Source organism: Propithecus coquereli, unplaced genomic scaffold (genome assembly GCF_000956105.1).
Source record: "Propithecus coquereli isolate 6110/MARCELLA unplaced genomic scaffold, Pcoq_1.0 Scaffold88, whole genome shotgun sequence".
In the NCBI taxonomy this organism is placed as follows: Eukaryota; Metazoa; Chordata; class Mammalia; order Primates; family Indriidae; genus Propithecus; species Propithecus coquereli.
This window is the reverse complement of record NW_012155062.1, coordinates 1763899-1787057: the sequence shown is the minus strand read 5'-3', so window position 1 is coordinate 1787057 and position 23159 is coordinate 1763899. Positions and strand designations below refer to the sequence as shown.

Sequence of the window (23159 nt, the reverse complement as noted above, 5' to 3'; positions counted from 1 at the left end):
ATTTATATATTATTTTAAAAGGAAGAATGAAGGGTAACTAAAAATTACCTTTGTGAGAATAATGTTTGAAGAGTTTTCTTTATTACATAGAAAGAGGTATAGAGAATGAAACAGTACAGTCATGTGTCCTTTAATGATAGAGATAGGTTCTGAGAAATATGTCGGTCATTACGTAATTTCGTCGCTGTGAAAACATTGTGTTCTTGTATACACCTAGATGATAGCCTGCTACATACCTAGGCTAGATGGTATATAGTCCTTGGCTCCTAGGCTACAAACCTTTATAGCATGTTACTTGTACTAAATACTATAGGTAGTTGGAGCATAATGGTAAGTATTTGTGTATCTAAACATATAGGTGTAGTAAAAATATGGTATTATAATCCTATGGGACCTCTGTCATATATGTGTACCATCATTGACAGAAACATTGTTAACATGGTGCATAACTGTATTTCATTTTGCTTCCTGTGGAATTGGGCCTTTAATCTAACAATTGTACTAGATAACATTTCAAGTAACAAAAACATCTCTCGACTACATTAACAGACTTCAAAGATTTTAGTTCAGAAGAGACTTCAGAGTTGATAGGTATGAACACGTTTTTTTCTCTTCCTTAGGATTCCATTGCTGGTTGAATTATGGCATAAGGATAAAATGAGTAAAGATTTACTTCTGGGAATTGCAAGAATCCAGCTTTCTAACATCTTGTCTTCAGAAAAAACTCGCTTTTTAGGTTCTAATGCTGAACAGTGCTGGCGTCAGACTTACAGTGAAAGTGTCCCTGTTATAGCAGCACAAGGGTAATGCATTTCATAACATTGATCTTCGCTTTGCTTTTTTATTCATATAATGATTCTGAAGAGCCACAACTTCACCCTTGCATATTTTCTTTTTTCCTGATTTTTCTTCTTTGACCTGAGGGGGCTATATATTCCAGTTTGCTTTTTAGCTTTCTGATTCCCATTTTACTTCACAAAAGTAAAGAATCTTTGCTACTATAGTCCTATAATACTTACTCAAACTAAGTATTTTCCCTCCCCTCTCTTTAGTTTGACAAGTTAAAATTCAGGATCTAGTTTTTTATTTTGTAATTCAAGCTTAAATTTATAAAGTATTTTACATTATTTTGCATTGGGAATGGCTGTGACTGTTTTTCCACTTGAAAAATGTTTTAACTTCTGCCTCAAATCTAAAGTCTGAGGATGCTAACAAATATTCGGCAGTTGAAGGCAGTTTTTAAAATAATTGTTTTTCTGCCCTGAGCTTCATTGTCACGATGAAAAACTTCAGTTTGTCACATTTTAAATAAAGTATTTGTTAATTGTCTTTTTGAAATTAACAGTTAAAATTTAACATTATTTATTATATGCTTTTATCTTTAGAGCATAGTAAGGATATAGAAGGAAATAATGCTCAGTAAAAATCTTAGATCTAAAAGTATTATTGAAATTTCTTCCCTTATTCCTCCCTATTCATAGCCACTTCCAGAGACTGAAGTTTTGTAAAAAAACTTTTATTCACTTGAGAGATCTGAGAACAGGTGTCTTAGAGAATCAGTTGTTTGGTTAACTGAAAATTCTTTTTGTTTCAACTCCTTTTATTGAAAAAAATCTCCTTTAAAAATTTGCATTCTGTTCTGTCATAAGTAGAATATAACCAAATCACTAATAATTAAAGCTATTTTAATGCTGTTATGAACATTTTATTGCCCTGCTCTGTAGACGGAGAAGTTTTAGAAGATTTACCTAAGTGACAACTTCAGATATGCTCAGGAGTTTCTCTCAGATACAGTACTGCTTTATTTTACTTTATTCATTTCTTCTGAAATCTGTGAGATTAGAAGAAAACGTAAAAGTTGATTAAGAGTTCTAATTGTGAGATCCATTTACTAAAGTTTTGTTCAACTGGCATACATTTGATTTAGACAAAACCATGGTTTTTTTTGTTGCCAAGATTTTATTTTCCTCTAATATTTTTTCTTATTTTCATTTAGTTAAAGATAAATGCTACACGCAGGTCTATGATTCAAAGAGGCGCTTCTTATGATCAAAATAATGTATAATTATCCTACTTTTAGGAATTATACTGAGGCAGTGTTTGTATCCAGTAAAAAAATTATGTACGAGTATGTTCATCCCGGCAAAAAAGAATAGAAAAAAGAATTCAGAATAACCTATATAATCAAGAGTAGGGGAATTATTAAATATATTTTATTATATAAATTCATTAGTTATTTTATAGGCAGTAAAAATCATATTTTTAAATTAAAAATGCTCCTGATATAAATAGAAAAACAGGACAAAACTGTATAATGTTAACATACATGCCTACATGTGTATCTACATATAAATAAAGGGGAAGAAAATTAAATATTAGCAGCAATTACCTGTAGGTAGTAAGATTTTAAATTTTACCTTTATACTTTTCAGTTTTTCCAAAAAATGTATAGCTATTGTAGGTCATTTTGTAATAAATATGATATATACTTAATAGGTTGTTCATGATGATCAAATCATGTATATGGAAGGTCTTGAAGCCTATAGAAGCTGCTACAGTTTCAGTAGCAAAAGCATCAGGTGTAAGAAATGTTGCTTATTCCTCAACATTAAAGCACTGGGGAAATAAAAGGAAAAATAATATAAAAGTGTTTCCATGAATTTTAAGATTTTTTTATTTCATTTGTAGGTCAAATAACAGGATAGTAGACCTTTCTTACACAATGACTCTAGAAGATTATGGACTGGTAAAAATGCGTGAGATCTTTGTCTCTGATTCATCTCAGGTAAATATAATTGAGTTATCAAATTATTTCTTAAAAGGGATCTAATATATGTATATGTGTGAGTGTGTTTGTTTAAATGTGCTTTTTATTCATATCCAAGGGTGTATCTGCTGTACAACAGAAGCCATCTTCTCTTCCTCCAGCACCTTGTCCTTCAGAGATCCAGACAGAGCCTCGGGAAACTTTAGAATACAAAGCAGCACTTGAACTAGAAATGTGGAAGGAGATGCAAGAAGACATTTTTGAAAATCAGGTTACTTTTTAAATGTCACTTAAAACAATCTATTTTTGTTCACTTTGCATATTTTTCCTTCTCCATAGCTGGGTTTTCTATATTCAATGGGTACCCTATCTAGTTTCTTTGAATGTCAACAATACCTAACTTTTAAAGAAAAATTGAGAATGAAAAAATACTTGACCTGTGACAACTTGGCAGTCCTCACTCAGAAGAATGCCCAACTTTGTCCATGATGATTGGACAAAATTAGGAAAGAAGGGTACTCTTTCAGTCTCAGATCCTCATTTGGCATATGCTTCTAGAACCTGGCATCATCAGTCTCCAAACAAGAGAGTTAGAAAACAGAACCCATTGTTAGCCCTATATTCTCCTGAATTAGACTCGTATGAATGTGACTTGCCTTAGGTATCCTTTTATTCTTTAAAAAAAAAAGAGAGAGAGAAAAAGAATGGGGCGGAGGGAAGAGGTGTGGCAAGGAAAGGGGCAGGCAGCGAGCTTCAGGAGGGCCGGGGTACTCATGGCACCCTTTGTAGGCTGTGAGAGGTTCTGGCCACCTGGGTCTGTGAGAAATCCAACTTTGGCCACGCCAAGTCACACCGCTGGCATCTCGTGGAGACCCACTGTCACAGTTACAGGGTTCATGCTGTGCACTTACATACGTACGATACAGATATTGATGAAAATAAAAGTATTGCCATCCTATCAAATGGAAAATTAATTTTATCACTGGATAAAGACAGTTATGAAGAAGCTGGACTCTAAGGTCATCCATTTAAAGAAGAGCTGGTATAGTGTCTTCAGATGCTTACAAGCTTGTGGGACTTTGTACAGGATTGCTCCTGAGTGCAACCAGAGGCCCAAGAGCAAACCCTGTCCTTAGAGAGAGAACCTGCAGCAGACTCTGGGCCTGAAGCAGAAGGACCATGTCTCCTCACACCCATACTCCCCAGCAGCAGTGGTCGACCTCTGCTGACTCTGAACCACATCCTGGACTTAAGACAATTTGAACTTGGATCCATATTGCACAGGGAGATACACAGTTCCGTATACTCATGACTGCTTCTCTTTCCCAAACCCAATGTCGCAAAGGTAAAATGTGAAATTAAAAAAAAAAAAATAGAATGCCTGAAAAAAAACATATTAGTGATTATTATTAGCTCTTTAATTGAAAAGAACTGAGTCATTTATTTGAACTATTTGGGGTGTTTTTGTGATTTTATTTTTCTTTCATTTGTAGCTAAAGCAGAAAGAACTGGCTCATATGCAGGCTCTTGCAGAGGAATGGAAGAAAAGGGACCGAGAGAGAGAATCACTAGTAAAGAAAAAGGTAATAAATTGTGTCAAAATTGAGGGAGGAAAGGAAGAATATTAATGATAGCATCTTACATATGCATTAAAGAAAGACCTCTGGAAGGAATAACATTATAGTGATTATGTGTTGGTATGGAAGGGGTGAACAGATGGGTTGGAGTAGAAGGGAGGCTTTTCACTGTAAGATGTTTTGTGCTTCTTGGATTTTGAAACATGCAACTATATTACCTATTCAAAACATGTATAAATATAAAAAAAGACTACTCTAGAGAAAAAGCCTGCTGATGTATGAAAAAGAAGATAGCACATTTCAGTATATATAAAAATTACATTGTAGTCTGAAAGTTAAGTCTTGCTGCTGTAGTCCCCGATGCTCAGGAGGCTGAGACGGGAGGATTCTCTGAGCCTACGAGGTTCTCTGAGCCTACGAGTTTGAGGCTGCAGTGAGCTGTGGAGCCATTGCACCCCAGCCTGGGTGACAGAGCAAGACCCCAGCCCTAAAAAAATAAATAAATATTAATAAAAAGTCTGAAAAATGCTTAAGCTGCTTTTAAGAATTAAATCATGAAATAAATCACATCTTTAAAAATGATAACATGAGACCATCTGATCTTATTCCAGAAGGAAAAGTTCAGTATTTATTCATTTACACTCAATTTATTAAATAAAACAACCCTGACAATTAGACTTATTTTTGAATATTCTAATTTTAGGAATTTAGAAATACGTTAGTATCTAAATCAGTATTCAGCCTCAAATTTGAGGGGATGACTCTGCATGTCTCCAGTGCTCATTCTTTATGCATCTCCCTCCTCTCCTCACAAATTCTAGTTGCCTCAGCCTCTCCGGTATCCAGTCTGTTTGTTTCCTCAACTGAACAAGATTGCAAGGCTCTGTTTGAGTTCTCCTTCCTTGAGCTAGTCTGAAAATTACCCTCAGACAGTAAGCTAGAGTTACTGTAGGGCTTGCCTCATTTACTTCCTTCCTGTCTCTTAGGGTTCCTAGTCCTGTGCTGCTCATCGACCTGTGTCTGAAAACAGTTTCATATACTTTGTTCAATTTGTGTTTATAGAGATGGGCAATTTGTCATTGATGGGTAGAAGCAGAAGTCCCACAGGCCTTTGACTTTAAAATGACCATTTCAGCTTTGTCTAACTTAATTCTCAACCATTAAAAACTTGAATAAGCAGTGAGCTTTAAAAAAAGCTAAAAGAAAAAGATAGCAAGACTACTTCAAAGCATCTATCTTATGAAATGTTCACATAATAAAAATTATAATAATTAGAATTCCTCACATATATTTAAACATACTAGTTTTACTGTTACTAAAAGTGAGTTTTATATTAAGTAATATTCACAGACCTAATATATTACAATATTAATTGATCCGAGGAAGCTGGAAAATATCATTTTGGTTTTTTGAATTTTTCATCTAGCCTTTAAGACACGAGTTTATCTTTAAGCCATTTTCTTCCATGCTGTTGAAGAATTTTTCCGAATTGAGCTTTGCAAAATTCAAATCAGGAAAAATTTTGAAAAGTTAATAAAATTATAAGAACTGCGACAAATCCAATTTGTACCATAATTAAATTTTCTTTTGAAAAAAAAAATCCGTTTTAATGGAATGAGGTGAAAAAAACTTGCCCAAGTAATTTTTGGTTTTTCATTTTGGTAATAATGATGATCTTTTCAGTTAAAATTTTTGATTGGTTTCCATGTATTCAACTTTTACCATTTCAGCTTGAATTGATGAGCTAGTTAATAACTGTTAGAAAATAGAATATGATGGGCTGGGCATAGTGGCTCATGCCTGTGATCCCAGCACTTTGGGATGCTGAGGTGGGAGGATTGTTTGAAGCCAGGAGTTGGAGACCAGCCTGAGCAACATAGTGAGACTCTGTCTATACAAAAAATAGAAATATCAGCTGGGCGTGGTAGTGTGTGCCTGTAGTCCCAGCTATTTGGGAAGCTAAAGCAGGAGGATCACTTGAGCCCAGGTGTTTGAAGTTGCAGTGAGCCATGTTGACACCACTGCACTCTAGCCTGACAACAGAGCAAGACCCTATCTCAACATTAAAAAAGAATATGCTGCTTGCCTAGTAAGTGGTTAAGCTGTCTGTTTGAATTAGTTATATTGTAAAAGTAGATTTGAGTTTTAGATTTGCCATTTTCTTTCAACCTAAGTGCATTTTGAGACTAAATACTTTGATTCATTTATCTTAAAGTGTCTTATCTTGAAAGAATATTGTGAACTGGGATGTGCTAACATGTGATCAGTTTTTAAAAATTTTATAAGCCACTATAAAGTGAAGTCACTAGGGAGAAAAAAAGTTGTTCCTCAATATGATGAAATCTTTTAAAGCTAAATGCTCTGAAAATCTCACATTGTATTTTTTCATCTTTTAATTTTTTTAAATTTAAACTTTTTAGTTATTATGGGTACATAATAGTTGTATATATTTATAGAGTACTGGTGATGTTTTGATATAGGCATACAATGTATATTAATCAAATCAGGGTAATTGGGGTCACGTATAAGTGTCATTCAATTATATATGAGTCTTTTCTGTTCATTTATTTTTATTTTGTTTACCTGAAGTTTTTCTTAACACACTGTATAACTTCTTTCATACTTTGAAAGTTTACCTGAAGGAGTATATATATACACACCTGGTTCCTGTTCTGCCATTTGGAACAGTTGAGATAATATTTACTTGTATTGCATATGACTGCCCATCAGTTAGCTGAAGATAGCTATCGTGTACCCACAAAGAAGGAAGACATCAGTTCTACATAAGGGGGCTATGAGGAAGTGTTTTATAGATAATATCTTGCTTTCTCTTGGGTGAAGATTAGTAGATATTGCCAGGTGGACCCAAAGGTAATTCCAAACAGAGAAAGCCCCTTGAGCAAAGGCAGAGAAGTTTGACATAGGCTGTGCATTAAGAAAATTGTATGTAGTTTGATGTGGGAGGAAGAGAGCACAGGGTGTGCCTCATGAAATAAAGTAGAAGAGGCTGACAGAGATTATGAATAGTTTAGACTAGATCCTGTAGGCGTTTTCAGCCAGGCTTCCCTGAGAGAATGAAGCCCTAAGGCATCTGTTGTTGGTAATGAATTAACTTTATCCTGCTCATTTAGAGTGCTAGAGTTATGTGCCATTTTAGGAGAGGATGGAGAAAATAATCACATCATGATGAACCCTGGTTGAGAAAGGTAAAAATTTGAGAAATTTTTTTTAATGGAGATTTTTATATAGGGAATAAGATAATTTTTGTTTTAGAACAGACATTCGGATGGAAGTATAGTGGATGGAACAGAGGATGTGAAACTCAAGTCAAGAGACCAGTAAAGCAGTAATCTGTATAAAAGAAAATGAAGGCTGAAAACTAACAGTAGCAATAAGATTGTGGAGAAAAGATTACAGAATGGGTTTTAAAGAGATGATGTTAAGGAAGTTTACAACCTTAGGCCTTATGGGATCCTTAGTGTTGCCTTACAATCCTACTGCTGTCCCTACTCAATTCATTCTCTCACTCTCCAGAACAGTTAATTCACAGTGTTTTTCTCTTATCTAACAATCCTCCCTCATCCTCACCCAGTTTTCTCCCTCCCCTTTTACAACACTTCCTCTACTGGGCTTCCTTGACTGTACTTTCCTGTTGTATTTGTATGTCTTCAGTCATCTCTCCTTCCCAATTTTCATGCTAGATCCTCCTCTTTATCCCAAACTCTAAATATTGGCTTGTCCCAGGGTCCAGTCCTCAGATCTTTTTCTACACTCACTTCTTTGGTGATTTCATCTACTTTCTTGGTATTATGTACATCAAATTGTATGTATTATACACCACACACACACACACACACACCCCTACCTACTTCCATCCCCAACTTTCCTTATGCCCTTGGCTATTTAGCTGCCTGCATTGCCAATTGGCTATCTAATATGCATCCCAAATTTAATGTTTCTGCAAACAGTATCTCCATCTTCTGTAAATTTTCTTCTATTGATTCCCCATCTTAATAAATAGCACTACTTTTTTACTCAGTTGTTCAGGCTGCAAGCCAAGTCATCCTTGACTTTTTCATTCCACATCTGGTTCATTAGCAAATCCTGTTGGCTCCACATTTAGAATGTATCCTGGAAACCACTTTCAGCCACCTCCATCACTATTAACCTGGTTTAAGCCATCATGATCTCTCTCTCCTAGATTACTGCAGTTACTTCTTAACTTGATATCCCTTCCTCCATTCCTGGCCCCTGTACCTTGTTATATCCATACCAGCCCAAGAGGGAGGCTTTTAAAATTAAAGTCAGATTATGTCCTCCTCTCCTCAAAACCCATCATACTGCTCATCACAGTTAGAATAAAACTCAGAGTTCTTACTAGGACCTATAAGGCCCTATATAATCTGTGCCCTGGCTTCCTCTCTAACCTCATCTTCCATCAGCTTTCTGTTCACACAGTCTGTTCCAGCCACACTGGCCTCCATGTAGTTCCTCAGACATGCTAAGTCACCTCTCTCCTTAGGGTCTATGGAATGCTCTTCTTTCAGAGATACTTTCTGGTCTCTGTTCAGAATAATCTCAATGAGATTCTCTACCATTTCCAAAATAATGCTCCCTTCTCCTGTCCCCAGGTATTGTCTTCTCACTCTGCTTTATTTTCTTCATAGCATTTACTTATGTTATATATGTACTTATTTATAGTCTCTTTTCCCTCAAAATATAAGATCCACAGAATAAGTTAGGTGTATAATAAATATTTATTAAAGTAAAAACTTATGGCTGGGCATGGTGGCTCACGCCTGTAATCCTAGCACTCTGGGAGGCCGAGGTGGGCAGATTGTTTGAGCTCAGGAGTTCAAGACCAGCCTGAGCAAGAGCGAGACCCTGTCTCTACTAAAAATAGAAAGAAATTAGCTGGACAACTAAAAATATATAGAAAAAATTAGCCAGGCATGGTGGTGCATGCCTGTAGTCCTAGCTACTCGGGAGGCTGAGGCAGGAGGATTGCTTGAGCCCAGGAGTTTGAGGTTGCTGTGAGCTAGGCTGATGCCACGGCACTCTAGCCCGGGCAACAGAGCAAGACTCTGTCTCAAAAAAAAAAAAAAAAAATTATGATTTCAGGTTTTTATACATTTTTGAATTTTGAGATATGAGGAATATTGATATATGTTCAGTAGGTATTTGGCTTGAAACTCTGGCAGGAGTTTTGGCCTTATAATATAAATTTGGGAGTCCTTAGTACATGTGATGGTCGGTAGATGAGCTCACCGAAGGAGGTCATGTAGCACAGGAGGAAAAGACATCCTGAGACAGAACTCTGGGAACACAGATGTTTGGGTGTTTATATTAGTGATTTGTTTAAGAACAGAAGACATGCTTGTCAATGAACCAAAACTAGATGGTAGAGTTAACAGAATTCATATATAAAATGACCCTGATTGGTTGGTATGCTGGGCCTATATCATCAAAATTCAGTTTAACAAGGGCAAAGGTCAAATTCTGTACTCAAAACAGTCACATGGACAGTGGGCATAGTTATGCCAGATTTTAAAACAAAAGCACTTTGACATTAACAGCGTGACTAGGATCCTCAAATAGCAAATGCAGTTTTACACTGAGGTAATAGACATAGGTTGTCTTCGTATTTGGCAGTACACTATCTGGTCTCTCAAATGGTGAGATCACAGCTGGGTATTATATTTTTTGAAAGGACTTAGTCTGGAACCTCCAAGATATTAGAGGCTGTGGAGATCATAATATGTGAATAACAATTCAAATTTGTGTTTTTTCTTCTCTAACATAAAGACTAGGAAGAGATGTGATGCCTATTACCAGTCTCAAATATGTAAACATATGGGTTTTTTCCCCCTCTGTCCAAGGGTAAAAGTAGGATTATCAAACCAGGGCTTTACTGGCAATAGGAAAGAGAGGATCAGAATAGGGCCTGGGACCTGCAGACAAGTTGGTGAAGATGGTGGAAAAATTAGTTCAGAAAGTTCTAGTAAAAAGTGATAGGTCTAAATTGAAAGATGGAAAACCAAGAGAATCCTACATCTGGTATAGGTAGGCCTCCTGTCTTGTATAGCATTCATATCCTTAAAAACAGGGCAGAGCAGAACTTTAGGCCTGAAGTAATTGGGTTACTAGGCTAGTGGCCCAAGCAGGGATTCAGTTACTGGAACTGTAGTAAAAGGTCAGATATGAACCAGTAGGAGAACTGAATGGTAACTGAATAGCTGATCTAACTACAGGTTTAGTTCTAAGAATTGTGAGTCTAAATGACAGAGTGCTTCAGACATATACTAGAGCATCAAGTAAGGCAGATTTTAAGGAGCTAGGTTTTGACTAAGCACAAGATTTTACTAGCAGGGTGATTGCCAGTAGGAATTTGGATATTCTTGGGAGACTGAATATCACTAGAGATATCTGAGTAGTTGCTAGGTGGGCTTCTTTCCTTAGAGTACGGCAAAAAGAATTTCTGCTTTGAATTGGTAGATCTAATTTGTGACTTTCTTATTCTCGGATCCTCTGTTTCTATGAAATGTATTTTTGAATTTATGTGTATTTTTTTAATTTGAGGAGAAGGTAACCTTTTACTATATTTTAGGTGGCCGAATATACTATTCTAGAAGGAAAACTTCAAAAAACCCTAATTGACTTAGAGAAGCGAGAGCAGCAGCTTGCTAGTGCAGAGTCAGAGGTATGTCATTCATCTGTCGTATATCTTTATTTTGCAAAGAGTCTTTTTATTAAGTTCATACCATTAATTTTTGCTCTATACTCATATATTTTATAGAACTTGTCTTTCAGACAATATGGAGAAAACTGTTCAACTGGGTAAAGCATGTCTTATATGTTAGAATGTTAGGAATAAGTAGAAAAGTGTTATTTGAAATACTTAACTATTATTCAGCCAGCTTTCGCTGACTTCTACAATAGTGAATGTTTGGGATTAGCTTTCCCATTACGTGGAAGGAATGAATAGTTGCACTGCTTAGAGAGAAGAGAAAATGTAGCGTAGGCTCAGGGGCATAGAATCCTAATTTTGTTTTCAGGAAGAAGGGAATTTTCCTCTTTCTTGATCATTAAAGATTAGATCCAAAGAAGAGATGAGAACTTACGTCAGTATTATGCCTAGTTAGCATTTTTATTAGGGTTTACCCTAAATGTTTTTAAAATTTTCTGTACAGATCATTTCAAAATAATTAGTATTTCTTCCACATTAAATTTATATGCCCCTTCCTCAACCAAAATGTGTTTCTTAAAATTTTCTCAGCAAATCACCCCAACCATATCATTATACATTTTCTGCAATTTCTGAATAATTTGGGTATTTAAATTTAAATATAAGGTAGATTTTTTTTCCCTAATACTAAGGTTCTGTTACCTACTATATGAACAGGCAGTGAATCAGGTTTCTAAAAGAAGAAAAGAAAATTGGGCATATTTGCTTATATAAAAAAAGGGTTTTGTTTAAATGGAAATTTTTAGTGGTTAGGGCCTTTTCAACTGAATTTATACAAGTTGTGTATGGATTTTTGTATATACTTGTGTATTAGTATTAAATTATGATTGATTGAAAATAATATTGGTGGCTAGGGATGGTGGCTCATGCCTATAATTCCAGCACTTTGGGAGGCCAAGGTGGGAGGATCACTTGAGGTCAGGAGTTTGAAACCAGCCTGAGCAACATAGCGAAACCCCATCTCTACAAAAAATACAAAAATTAGCTGGGTGTGGTGGCACATGCCTGTAGTCCCAGCTACTCAGGAGGCTGAGGCAGGAGGATCACTTGAGCCCAGGAGTTTGAGGTTGCTGTGAGCTATGATCACACCTCTGCACTCTAGCTAGCCCAGGCAACCAAATGAGACCCTGTCTCAAAAAAGAAAAAGAAAATTTATAATATCGGTACACTTGAACATTACCTCTCTAATAACTAAAAACGACATGACCAGAAATTTGTTGATATTCTGAACATTTCACTGTATAGAAGGATAAGAAAATATTGAACAGTATAATGCAGCTAGTAATAGCCCAGTCTCTTAAAGATGCCTTTGTTTTAAGCTTCAAAGAGAAAAAAAGGAATTGCAATCAGAACGTGAACGGAACATGCAAGAACTTCAGGATTGTATCCGTAGAGCCAAAGAAGACTGTGTTCACCAAGTAGAACTAGAAAAGTTAAAGATTAAGCAGCTAGAAGAGGATAAACACCGACTTCAGCAGCAGGTTGGATAAAATACTTGTCATTTTCTTATACTGTTTACTTGCTGGAAATAACAGAAGTAGCTCACTAATTATGAGAAATGGTTAAAATCACAGTAATTTGGACTATTAATCATATTTATTGCACTGAGATACAAATAATACTTTAAGTTGGATCTTCTTTTTCTAAGTTAAAGCTAAGGGATATTATTGGAATATTTTTTCCTGCCCTTATAACTATTTGCATGAAATTGTACTATATTTCAGGTCACTTCTAACTTAAAATCTTTTTCTGATAAATCTCCTTTTAGCAAACATAAATATTCTTCATGTTGCGCTGGACCAAATTCAGTTAAGGAACAAATTTCATAAGAGAATTATCTGTGCTCCTCTACATTTCCTCACCTCTCAACACATCCCCCTCTGCTTTACATCCCCATCCCTCCAGCTAGCCAGTGTCAGAGAAGCCATCAATGGCTAAGTCACTAAGTTCGTTGGGCATTTTTCATTTCTCCTCTGACTAAAACTTACTGACATGAACGCTATTGTCCTTGTTTTTTATATTCTCAACTTCTATATCTTTTCTCTCCTTGTTTTCCTCTACCTTTCTGGCCACCCCTCAGGCTCTTTTGCAGGCCTCTCTTCCTGTATCTAGTCATTAAATGTTGGACTTCCTCCAAACTCAGGATTTACTTTGTACAAAACAATCTTATCCATGCCCATAACTTGAGACACTATATGTACATCTGGGACTTTCACATTTATATCCAAGACCCTACTTTGTACTCTAGACCCATATACCTGATTGCCTTTTGACATCTTTACTCGGATATCTTAAAGGCATTTAAAACACAATGTGATCCTTCTATTCATACCTGAGCCTCTTCCTGTAAGTGTTCTTTATTTCAGTAATGAGTGCCTCTAATCTGTTCCTCATGTTGGAGCTAGAAAGATATTTTTGAAGTTTGGGAATCTTGCTTGACACCCTCCTCTCTGAAACCTTTCAGCTTCCTCTTAGTGCTCAGAGGATAAAGATCAGAATCACTACCTTCCCCCGCAAGCCTCTGCATGGTTTGGAGCCTGTCTCTCCAACTTCACTTCATCTCCCACTCCTTCACCTCTGCTGTATATTCTTCAGCCATACTGGTCTTCCTTCAGGTCCTCAAGCATGCCATACTCACTTCACCCACAGGATCTCTGTGTGTGCTGCTTTTTCTGAGCCTAGTGAACTCTACACATCCTTCAGTTTTCAACCAAAGTATCGCTTACCCCAAGAAATCTTCCCTGACTTCTGGTCCCCAAGTCTAGGTCAAATTTTTGTTATATGTTCTCATGGGACATTATTCTCCTTTTTCTTTATGATGTGTTATATCAGTTTGTTTTTATTTTCATTAGTATGAAAATTTAATGAGCGTCAGATTATTTGGTCCATGAAAACTGTTTTGGTTTATAGCTGCATGCCAGGAGCCCAGCCCAGTCATCAGCATATACCAGGGGCTCATTAAATATTTACTAAAGAAAAGAAGGATCAGGGTGTTAAAAATTAAGCTTATCTTTCTTGAACAATTTCAGTGTAGATTAGATATGTATGATGAATGCCTCCAAAGTCTTCAGTAAATTCTGTCATGAAGAATGGTTTCCATAGCAGCTCAGGGTCAGTTATGGTCACGGTATTTAGGTGGCTGTAAGTCTGAATTTGATTGTTACTATGGGAGGTCTCATTTAAAATATAAAAGATAAAGTTGTAAAAGTGGGCAATTATGATGGGATTCACCAGCAATGCTTCTCTTCTTTCATTTATCAGGAAGATTCAGCCATGTAGAACAAAAGCTCTTAACATGTATTAGAATCACCAGGGGAGCTCTTGAAAATACGCATGTGTGTACCCTGACACAGACTGGTAGAATTAGCTTACATCTTTGTAGGAAGAACCTTGGTGGGAAAGACTGAAATTTTGGAAAAATTAGCCGGGGCACACCACTGCTCTAAGACCTGGGGACAGGAAGGACGGGGAAGTTTTCAAGATGCCAAAATTACTAAGTCCATGAATGTATACGTTTCACATTTTATTTGTAGGAAAACTTTTTAGGCCCTTACTCTGACCTTCATACATGTGTTATACATACGATTCTAACTAAATGGGTAGAAGGGACAGTTAAACCCATTGTCAGTGAGTGCTTAATGAATATAAAATATCTGTACTCAAATAGATAAAAGCAGGTTCCAGGACTTAAAAGAGCCAGCATTCCTTAATAGCTTACTGCTTTACAACCAACTGTAATTTAATGATTGTTTATGGTAATGTCCTGGAATGGTGAAGAAACTACCAAATGTGCTATCAAGTTTCTTAGTTTTTGTTTAAAATAGAAAAGTCAGAGAAATACTCTAGAAAGGTTTCTGTTCAACTTTGGATGTTAAAAGAGGTAAACTTCAGTTATATGGAAATTTCTCATGTATGGAACACCTCATTACCTAAAGATGCTAGAAAAATCCTAATTTAGAATTGTGTATTGTTGATGATTTAGGTTACATTTTTGCCAGAAATTCTCAGTATTTGAAATATAGTTAAGTGTTACATCTTAGGAAAGAGATCTTTGGTTTATCTAATGATGGATACTCATATCAATATGTGTTTTTAGAAATCATCTTTAACAATTCTTATTTGCATTTCATAAAAAAAAAAATCCCAGGCCAGGCACAGTGGTCACACCTATAATCCTAGCACTCCGGGAGGATGAGGTGGGAGGATTGCTTGAGGTCAGGAGTTCGAGACCAGCCTGAGCAAGAGCGAGACCCCTTTTCTACTAAAAGTAGAAAATTAATGGGACATGGTGGCACACACCTGTAGGCCCAACTACTCTGGAGGCTGAGGCAGGAGGATTACTTGAGCCCAGGAGTTTGAGGTTGCTGTGAGCTAGGCTGACGCCACGGCACTCTAGCTCAGGCAACAGAGTGAGACTCTGTCTCAAAAAAAAAAAAATCCCAGATTCTAAAGGAACATCTTTATAGCCTCTTTTTTTTTGTTTTTACATTTGAAACTGTTCTAAGGGAAATTGGCATGTTTAGTCAGGGCAGCCTACCTCATTTTTTGTTTTTTTTTTTTTCTTTTAAGGAATTATTGACCAGTTTTATTTGAGCATTAGGGGATGAGGTCTGAATTTTATTTTTGCCCCTACAACTGACTACCTCACTAGCTCTTTGGTACTGCCTCAGTTTTTTAGCTCTTTGACCCTCAGTTTTCTTACCTGTAAATATGAAGGAATTGAACCAAATAATCTTTACATTACCTTAAGTTGTAATAGTATTTGAATTTGTAAAATTCATATAATATCAAAATATAAGAATAAAATTGAGCTTATTTTTATTTTCAAAGATAATTATCTGGTGTATCTTTTCTTACACCTGACATCCTAAGAAAAGTATAAAGAAAGTATCAGTATTTCTATAAGGTGACTTTTAAATTTGCCATTTACAGTTTAACAAAAAAATTTTCATGATACTGGTTTTATAAGAAATTTCATACCTTCAAAAGTTTTGTATAATCAGTTGATTGACTATATTTTTAATTACTAGGGTTTTTTATTTTCCTTATTATACTTTATGTATTTTCCAGCTTTTCTACTATGAACATGCTTTAGAATAAAAAAATCTGTTGAACTGAATTCTGTACTTTTAAACTTTGCATATCATTGTTTTAAAATTGCTATAAATACTTTTTTTTTTAATACAGCTTACTGATGCTGAAAATAAGTATAAGATTTTGGAAAAAGAATTCCAACAGTTCAAGGATCAGCAAAGCAACAAACCAGAAATCCGTTTGCAGTCTGAAATAAATCTTCTCACCTTGGAAAAGGTACCTATGTTAATTTTGGCAGCTTACCTAAGTTGTAGTGATCAGTTTTGAAAAATCAATAAATAATACTTGTATGTACAGCATAATAATGTTTCACTGTAGTGTTCTAATATCAAATAAGAATGCATCAGAGAATTCAAGGCACATGACATTAGTACTTGAATTTCCTGGCTTATGTCACGAAAGTTATAGCTTATACTAGAGTCCTTGGTTGCAAACAACAGAACTAACCCTAGGAATAAAGGAATTTATAAAACCATAAGGAGGCTGAAGAACCATTTTCAAAATATGGGAAGGAACCAGGGGAAGCAAGATACAGCCAATACCCTGTCGCACAACAGTCTACTTAGGATGCTCGGGTTGGTGCCATCACTGCCATGTCACTGGATTCCGTGTCCCCTGATTCTAGCGTCATACTGTTAAACTCTCAGTTTTGTGTTAGCCATCGTGAATGTTCTGTGTATCACTGTCCTCTAGATTCGATGTCCTAGACAGGAGCATTCATTTGACTGCAGATTTGCACTCTAGCTCTCAGCTTGGAAGAAGGGATATTTTTCCAATTTTGTTTTCTCTGGTTAGAAGTCATGTCCTGCCTCTCATTTATATTTGGATTCCCCTACTAACAGGATGTTCAGGTGTTAGGCATTAAAAAATGTGTCATGTGCAACAGACAACCTAAGTTTGACAATATGGGTTCCTGCATTTTATGATTTGATGATTTTTTGGCATCATTAAAAAGTTACAGCATACACAGGAAAATAACCTTTAATAGTTTAAGGATTTTATTGTTCTAGCCATTCCCTGTCTTTCCCACTCAGCTTTGTATTGAAGGCTTCCTTGTTCTTTCACTTCTATAGATTCAGCCACTAGGGGGCACTAAAGGAAGATTGGTGGGTGGGAGTTGAGAAAATGCCAGGGTTCATTCCATCTCTCTCTGCTTTCCTTATTTTCTCCGGCAGTGGTTGCAACTTTTTATGGTTCCATCTTCCACCAGGAAGTCCTTCTCTCCAGCTTCCTTTGGGCAATCCCCAGTGGTTCTAGTTCACCGGACAACAGTGTTCCATAAGCATTTCCTTTGAGCATCACCTTTGAGTGTCATGTTAACACTCAAAAGTTTTGGATTTTGGAGCATTTTAGATTTCAGATTAGAAATATTTAACCTATAGTAATAGTTTACAAAACAAAAATCAGGCTCATAAGAGAATGCTGAAAATAAAGGTAATTTTGGCCTTTTAAGGAAAGGATGCTAAGTTAAAGAATTCAAATTTTACCTAGTAAGAATAGTCAGAGGTTACTTCCAAGTTTATAAGGTTGGCTTAATGGCTATAAATGATGAACATGGTAAAACAGTAATCAGAAGGTAGCATTAGGGAGTGAGAGATAGACAAAGATTTGGGAGAATGGACTAAAGAATAGCAGTGACATTAAGAGTACTTTTGAGCAAAGTAATGACTGGCGTGTGTTAAAGTGTATCAGGGAGAGGAAGACCACTAAACAGCTTCGAAATCTTTTATTTCTTAACTACAATACTCAAAACCTTAAAGTTTATATCGAGATACTATAATCTGATATTAAGCTGTAAGGATAGTTTTTTTTTTTTTTTTAGAAATTTCTAATACTCTTTGTGAGTATTTCAGACCTACCACAATCCAAACTAGATCATAAACTTTCCAAGCCAGAAAAGAAACCATGTTGCAGCTATTTTCATATTACTTGTGCTTATAGCACTCTGTACCTTATAGTACTGAGTAAACATTTGTTAATAGTTTTCAAGGACTAGCACAATCTTCGTTACTCAGAATTTTCATATATTCATTCATTCAGAAAAAATTTATGAAGGGCATATTGTTTATCGTCTTGGTACAAAAAGGTTTTGAGATGTTAAGTTGCTAGGATTATTATTAGTCTTGCACTGAACAAGACAAACAGATTCCTCAAGGAGCTCCCTTTAGAAGAGAGAGTAAACAGATGGACGAGGTCATTTTTATTAATGCCATGCATAATAAAAGTAACAAAAAGGGTGGTGTCATAGTGAATGTGGCAGTGTAGATGGCATGGCAGGACAGATGCCATTCCACATACGGTGGTTAAGGAAGGCCTCTTTGCGGTGATAACTAACATTTGTGTTGAGATCTGTGAGACGAGGGAGTGCCAGCAGTGTACAGGGCTGTGGGAACTGTGTCCAGGGAACAGCTGCAAAGGCATTGAGGTGGGACTAAGCCTGGATTGTTTGATAACTAGGAAGAATGCCATCCTAGAGCATGAGGGGAAGAGAATGTACAAGGTGAGGTTCAAAATATGGGCCTTTAAAGCCATGGCAAGGAGTTTAGGTTTTGTTTTTATTCTAATCCAGTTGTATTAATAGCATGATAGTACTTAACAGCATGGACAGTAGAGCCAGGTGACCTTGGTTCAAATCCTAGCTCTGCCACTTACTAACTGTGTCACCTTGGGCAAGTTGCTTTACTTCTCTATACTTATTTCCATATCTTTTAAATGGAGGTAGTAAGGTTGATAACAGAATTAAATGACTTAATATTTGTAAAATGTTTAGCTCAGAACCTGGGACATTGTTTATTTTACTTAACACTTATACTTACAGACATAAAATTTAAATAATGAGATACCATCAAAAGGTTTTAAGTAAAAGAGTAACTTGATCTTTACATTAAAAAAAAATCCTTCATCTAGTGTGTAGAAAATACATATAAGAGTATAAGACCTGTCTCTTTGGCTAAAATCCATATATTTAACTGCTTACTCAGTGTCTTTTCTTGAATTCCTTAGAGCAGTAGTTCTCACACTTTTTGGATTCAGGACCCTTTGTACTATTAAAAGTTATTGAGGACTCCAAAGCACTTTGAATCTGTTGATAATCACTATGTTAGAAATTAAAACTGGAAATATATTAAAATCTTATTTTAAAAAAATAAACCCAATAGTAACATAAATAACTTTTTTATGAAAAATAGCTATTTTCTAAAACAAAAAAAATTGAGAAGAGTGACATTGTTTTACTCATTTGCAAATCTCTTTAGTGTCTGGATAATAGACCTCTGAATTTTTCTATCTGGTTTTGCATTCAGTCTGTTGTGATATTATGCATCATGTGGCCTCTGGAAAACTCCATTGTATATTCATGGAAGAATGAAAGTAGAAAAGACAAATAATGTTTTAGTATTATTATGAAAACAGTTTCAACCTCCTGGACCTTTGGAGGTCAACACTTGGGTCTTTAGATTATCTCAGCATGTCCAAAACTAAACTCAGTCATCTCTCTAAACTCGTTTTTATCTAGTGTTTCTGAATTCAATAAATGTTTCTGTAGTCTGTTAACTGCCAGGCTATCTTGAGCTACTTCTTATCCCCACATTCATTTAATTGCAAAGTTTTGTTGATTCTTTTTCATACATATTTGGACAATCTCTTCATTTTTCTGCCAGTGAACTTGAATTCAGCTAGACATTTCCCACTCCTCTTTTGATAAAACCAAGTGTTATTTTGGTGTTTATAAATATGAATCCTATAGCACCTACCAGAAATATTTGAAGCACTTATTAGACAATATCTCATCAATTCTCCCAAGATCTAGTAAGTTGGTGTCTTAAGAGTATTTCAGTTTTACCGTGGGGAAATTCAGAGACCAGGTATCAAAATTATAACAGAGGCATTATTTTATTATCTCTGAATATAGATTGGTTGACTGCTAATATATACCATAGAAATAAATTTTAAATGATTTTTAGAATTCTTTCTTTCAACTCTATATTTACCAAAAGGATAAAAAGATTATTAAACATATTAAAAGTATAAATAGTATCATGAACCTATTGAGAGAGAAAAATACATAATTCAGTTGCCTCTGTATTAGATCTAATGAATTCATCCAGCTCTCCAGTATGTTTAAGTGCCTAATAAAACAAGGCTTTTCAGTTCTTCTGAAAATTCTTTGTAAATCTTTTTGGAGCCAGAAGAGGGCAGAATCTTATCTCTTAAATAGTGACAGAGATAAAAGCACAGAAAGGAAGACAAAAGTGAAAAAAAATCTGATTTAGTCTGTAAGTTCTGGTTATGTCTGATGGAGAGCTTTTTTCTTTTCTGACTACCCATTCTTTTAAACATAACACACATACTCCCATTTTCACTGAAATGGTCTAAAAACAAATTAACATTAAGATAACAGTTTTACCAAATGTAATTCTTGATTCCTTTTACAGGTTGAGTATCCCTTATCCGAAATTCTTGTGGCCAGAAGTGTTTCAGATTGTTTAGGATTTTGGAGTATTAGCATGATATTTTCCAGTTCAACATCCCTACTCTGAAAATCTAAAATCTGAAATGGGCCAATGAGCATTTCCTTTGAGCATCTTGTCAGCACTCAAAAAGTATTGGATTTTTGGAGCACTTTGGATTTTGGATTTTGGGGTTAGGGACACTGAACCTGTATTATGTAAGAAGTGAATAATAGTTTATGATTTCTTTTAGCTAGGAAATGTATTTTATGTAGTGTGAAAATAATTGGGACTTTTAAAAAATAAAATATAGAAAACATATAATTTAGTAGGACATATAGAGGTTGAAAAGACAAAGTATACTGAAAGAATGTAGATATTTTTGATCAAGCTAAAATTTATGTATGTAAGTATATTTGATATCTACTATATGCCCATCCCTGACTTAGGGCAAATGGGAAAGAGAAGAGAAAATAAAAGAGAGTAAGGGAAAAAGTACCTTATCTTTTTGGGACTTCACTTTGAAGGAGTTTGTAATGTAAACTGGGAGGTGACTTAGCAGTAAATGATTATGAATAATCAAATCTTTATTTGCAATAAAGAGAAACCGCTTGGTGTTCAGAATCTAATAGTTTTAAGATAGTTTCCTGTAGAGATAGAATTTGAGCTGAGCCTTAAGATTTAGGTAATCAGTAAAAAAAAAAAAAAAAAATTGGAAGGCTCAAGAAGTAAGGTGGGCAAGGAGAGGGGATGGCATAGGGTACAGAAACCTGGTCCTGGTCAGTTAGAAATGGGAATTATATTTTTGAATGCCTTGAATCCTAGGCAGAGGAGTTCAGGCTCAGTACTGTAGGGAAATAGTAGCTAATGTAGATTTTTTTAGTAGAGAGTCAATTGATCTAATAGTGGTTTGCAGGATTTGTAGATAGAATAGATTTGAGGCTGGGAAGACAACAGAACCTCTTATAGTCAAGATGAGTTGAGATGAGATGAGTTGGGCTAAGGAAGTAGCTGTAGGAATATAAAGGAATAAACTTTGAAAATATTTCAAGAGAGAAATCTGTAGTTCCTTGTGACAGATTAGACCTGGGAATAGAGGAGTAAAAGACAAAGACAATGAAGGCTGTACCTCTGGGAGAGAACCAGAATTGCGGGTATGTCAAGGGCGGGAACAGGGAAATTGGGAACCAACAAAAGCTAGTCTATACTTTAGTTTTCACTGGCCTCTGAATGGACTCTAGGTCCTGAGCTGAGTTTTCCTTTCGGGAATGTATAACTCGGCTTATAGTATTACCTCAGTCATGGACCAAGGAAACCTAAATAAAAATATAAGTGCAGAGGTTTCCAGAAGTTTCAGATCTACTTACAGTAAGGGCTCTTAATGTAAGGTCTTTGAATGCCCTGAAATTGCTATCAAAATTTTAGTGGTACGCATTTTCCTGGGAATTGGGTCCATAGATTGTATTTCTTTAGAATCACAGAAACATCTATATATTTAAAAAAATAAAAGTTAAGAATCATTGATTTGGTGATAGGAATGAATTAGAAAAATGAGATTTGTGTCTCAGATTTGCTAGCTACAAGTTTTTTTATTCGTTAAGAATAAAGAAATTATATGTATAACTATACATGTGTTTTAAATTAGTACAACTATGCAAATGTGAATTATTTTAATAATTATGGCAAAACTGATATAACCAACCCAGAAAGTTTTTTCTGATGGAGCTGGTCCACTGTGTATAAGTAATCCCTCTAGGTTCATCTTTGCCCTAACCCTCATCTTTGGGCCCATCCAATATACTAGACCTTATCTAAGACCCATGGACATGGTCACCTTTTATAATTGAATATTACTCTTTTATCCCACAACTATAAAACATTTTTTTTTCATTTCTTCTGACTTATGGCCTGTTGTTAAATTACCAAGTAATATATATAAATCTTTGGGACATAAGTGGAAGAGATCATCTATGATAATCTCAGTAGTATTATTCAACTTAAAATGCTTGAATCTAGTTGTGAAATGTTAACACATTTAAATCCAAGCACTAGGGATTTGTAAAGCAGAAAAGACCTTGACTCCATGTAGTCGTATATTACTGCAGAGACTGTTCCAGTCTTTTGTGAAGGGAAGTTGGCAATTTGCCTTTCCTTTCATTTTATTTTCATCTAAATTTCTGAAGTTTAAATTTTTGGATAGTGTCTTCACTTTTGTTTTTCTGTAAAACATTAAGAGCTGTATGTATGGGAAAAACTAGACTTGATATAAAAAAATTAGGCCAATTCAGAGTAACAGTGTTTTACTGTAATTCAAGCAGATTATTACATTATCACTTAATAGTAAAAGTGTCTGTTGGCTACATGAATTTGTTTGGTACTTGGTTTGAAACACTGAGTGAGTACATTCCAAAATACAGCCAAGTTGGCTTTGGTTCATACACAACAGATTGCCTGCTGCAAGTATAAATAACCATATTTTTTAATTGAATCACTTTAGTGTTTTTCTTTATATATTTGAGGAAAAATAA

General features: G+C 35.4%; 1 protein-coding gene across 1 annotated transcript in view; it reads left to right on the top strand.

The window, feature by feature from the left end:
- Positions 1-23159, top strand: part of CEP120 (centrosomal protein 120kDa) — an 84278-nt gene that overhangs the window by 31888 nt on the left and 29231 nt on the right. Inside the window, exons 10-16 of the mRNA XM_012664260.1 lie at positions 618-803; positions 2689-2785; positions 2886-3038; positions 4261-4350; positions 10952-11044; positions 12409-12570; positions 16277-16399. Of these exons, the coding sequence (XP_012519714.1) occupies positions 618-803; positions 2689-2785; positions 2886-3038; positions 4261-4350; positions 10952-11044; positions 12409-12570; positions 16277-16399 (904 nt within the window). The remainder of the gene's footprint in view (positions 1-617; positions 804-2688; positions 2786-2885; positions 3039-4260; positions 4351-10951; positions 11045-12408; positions 12571-16276; positions 16400-23159) is intronic.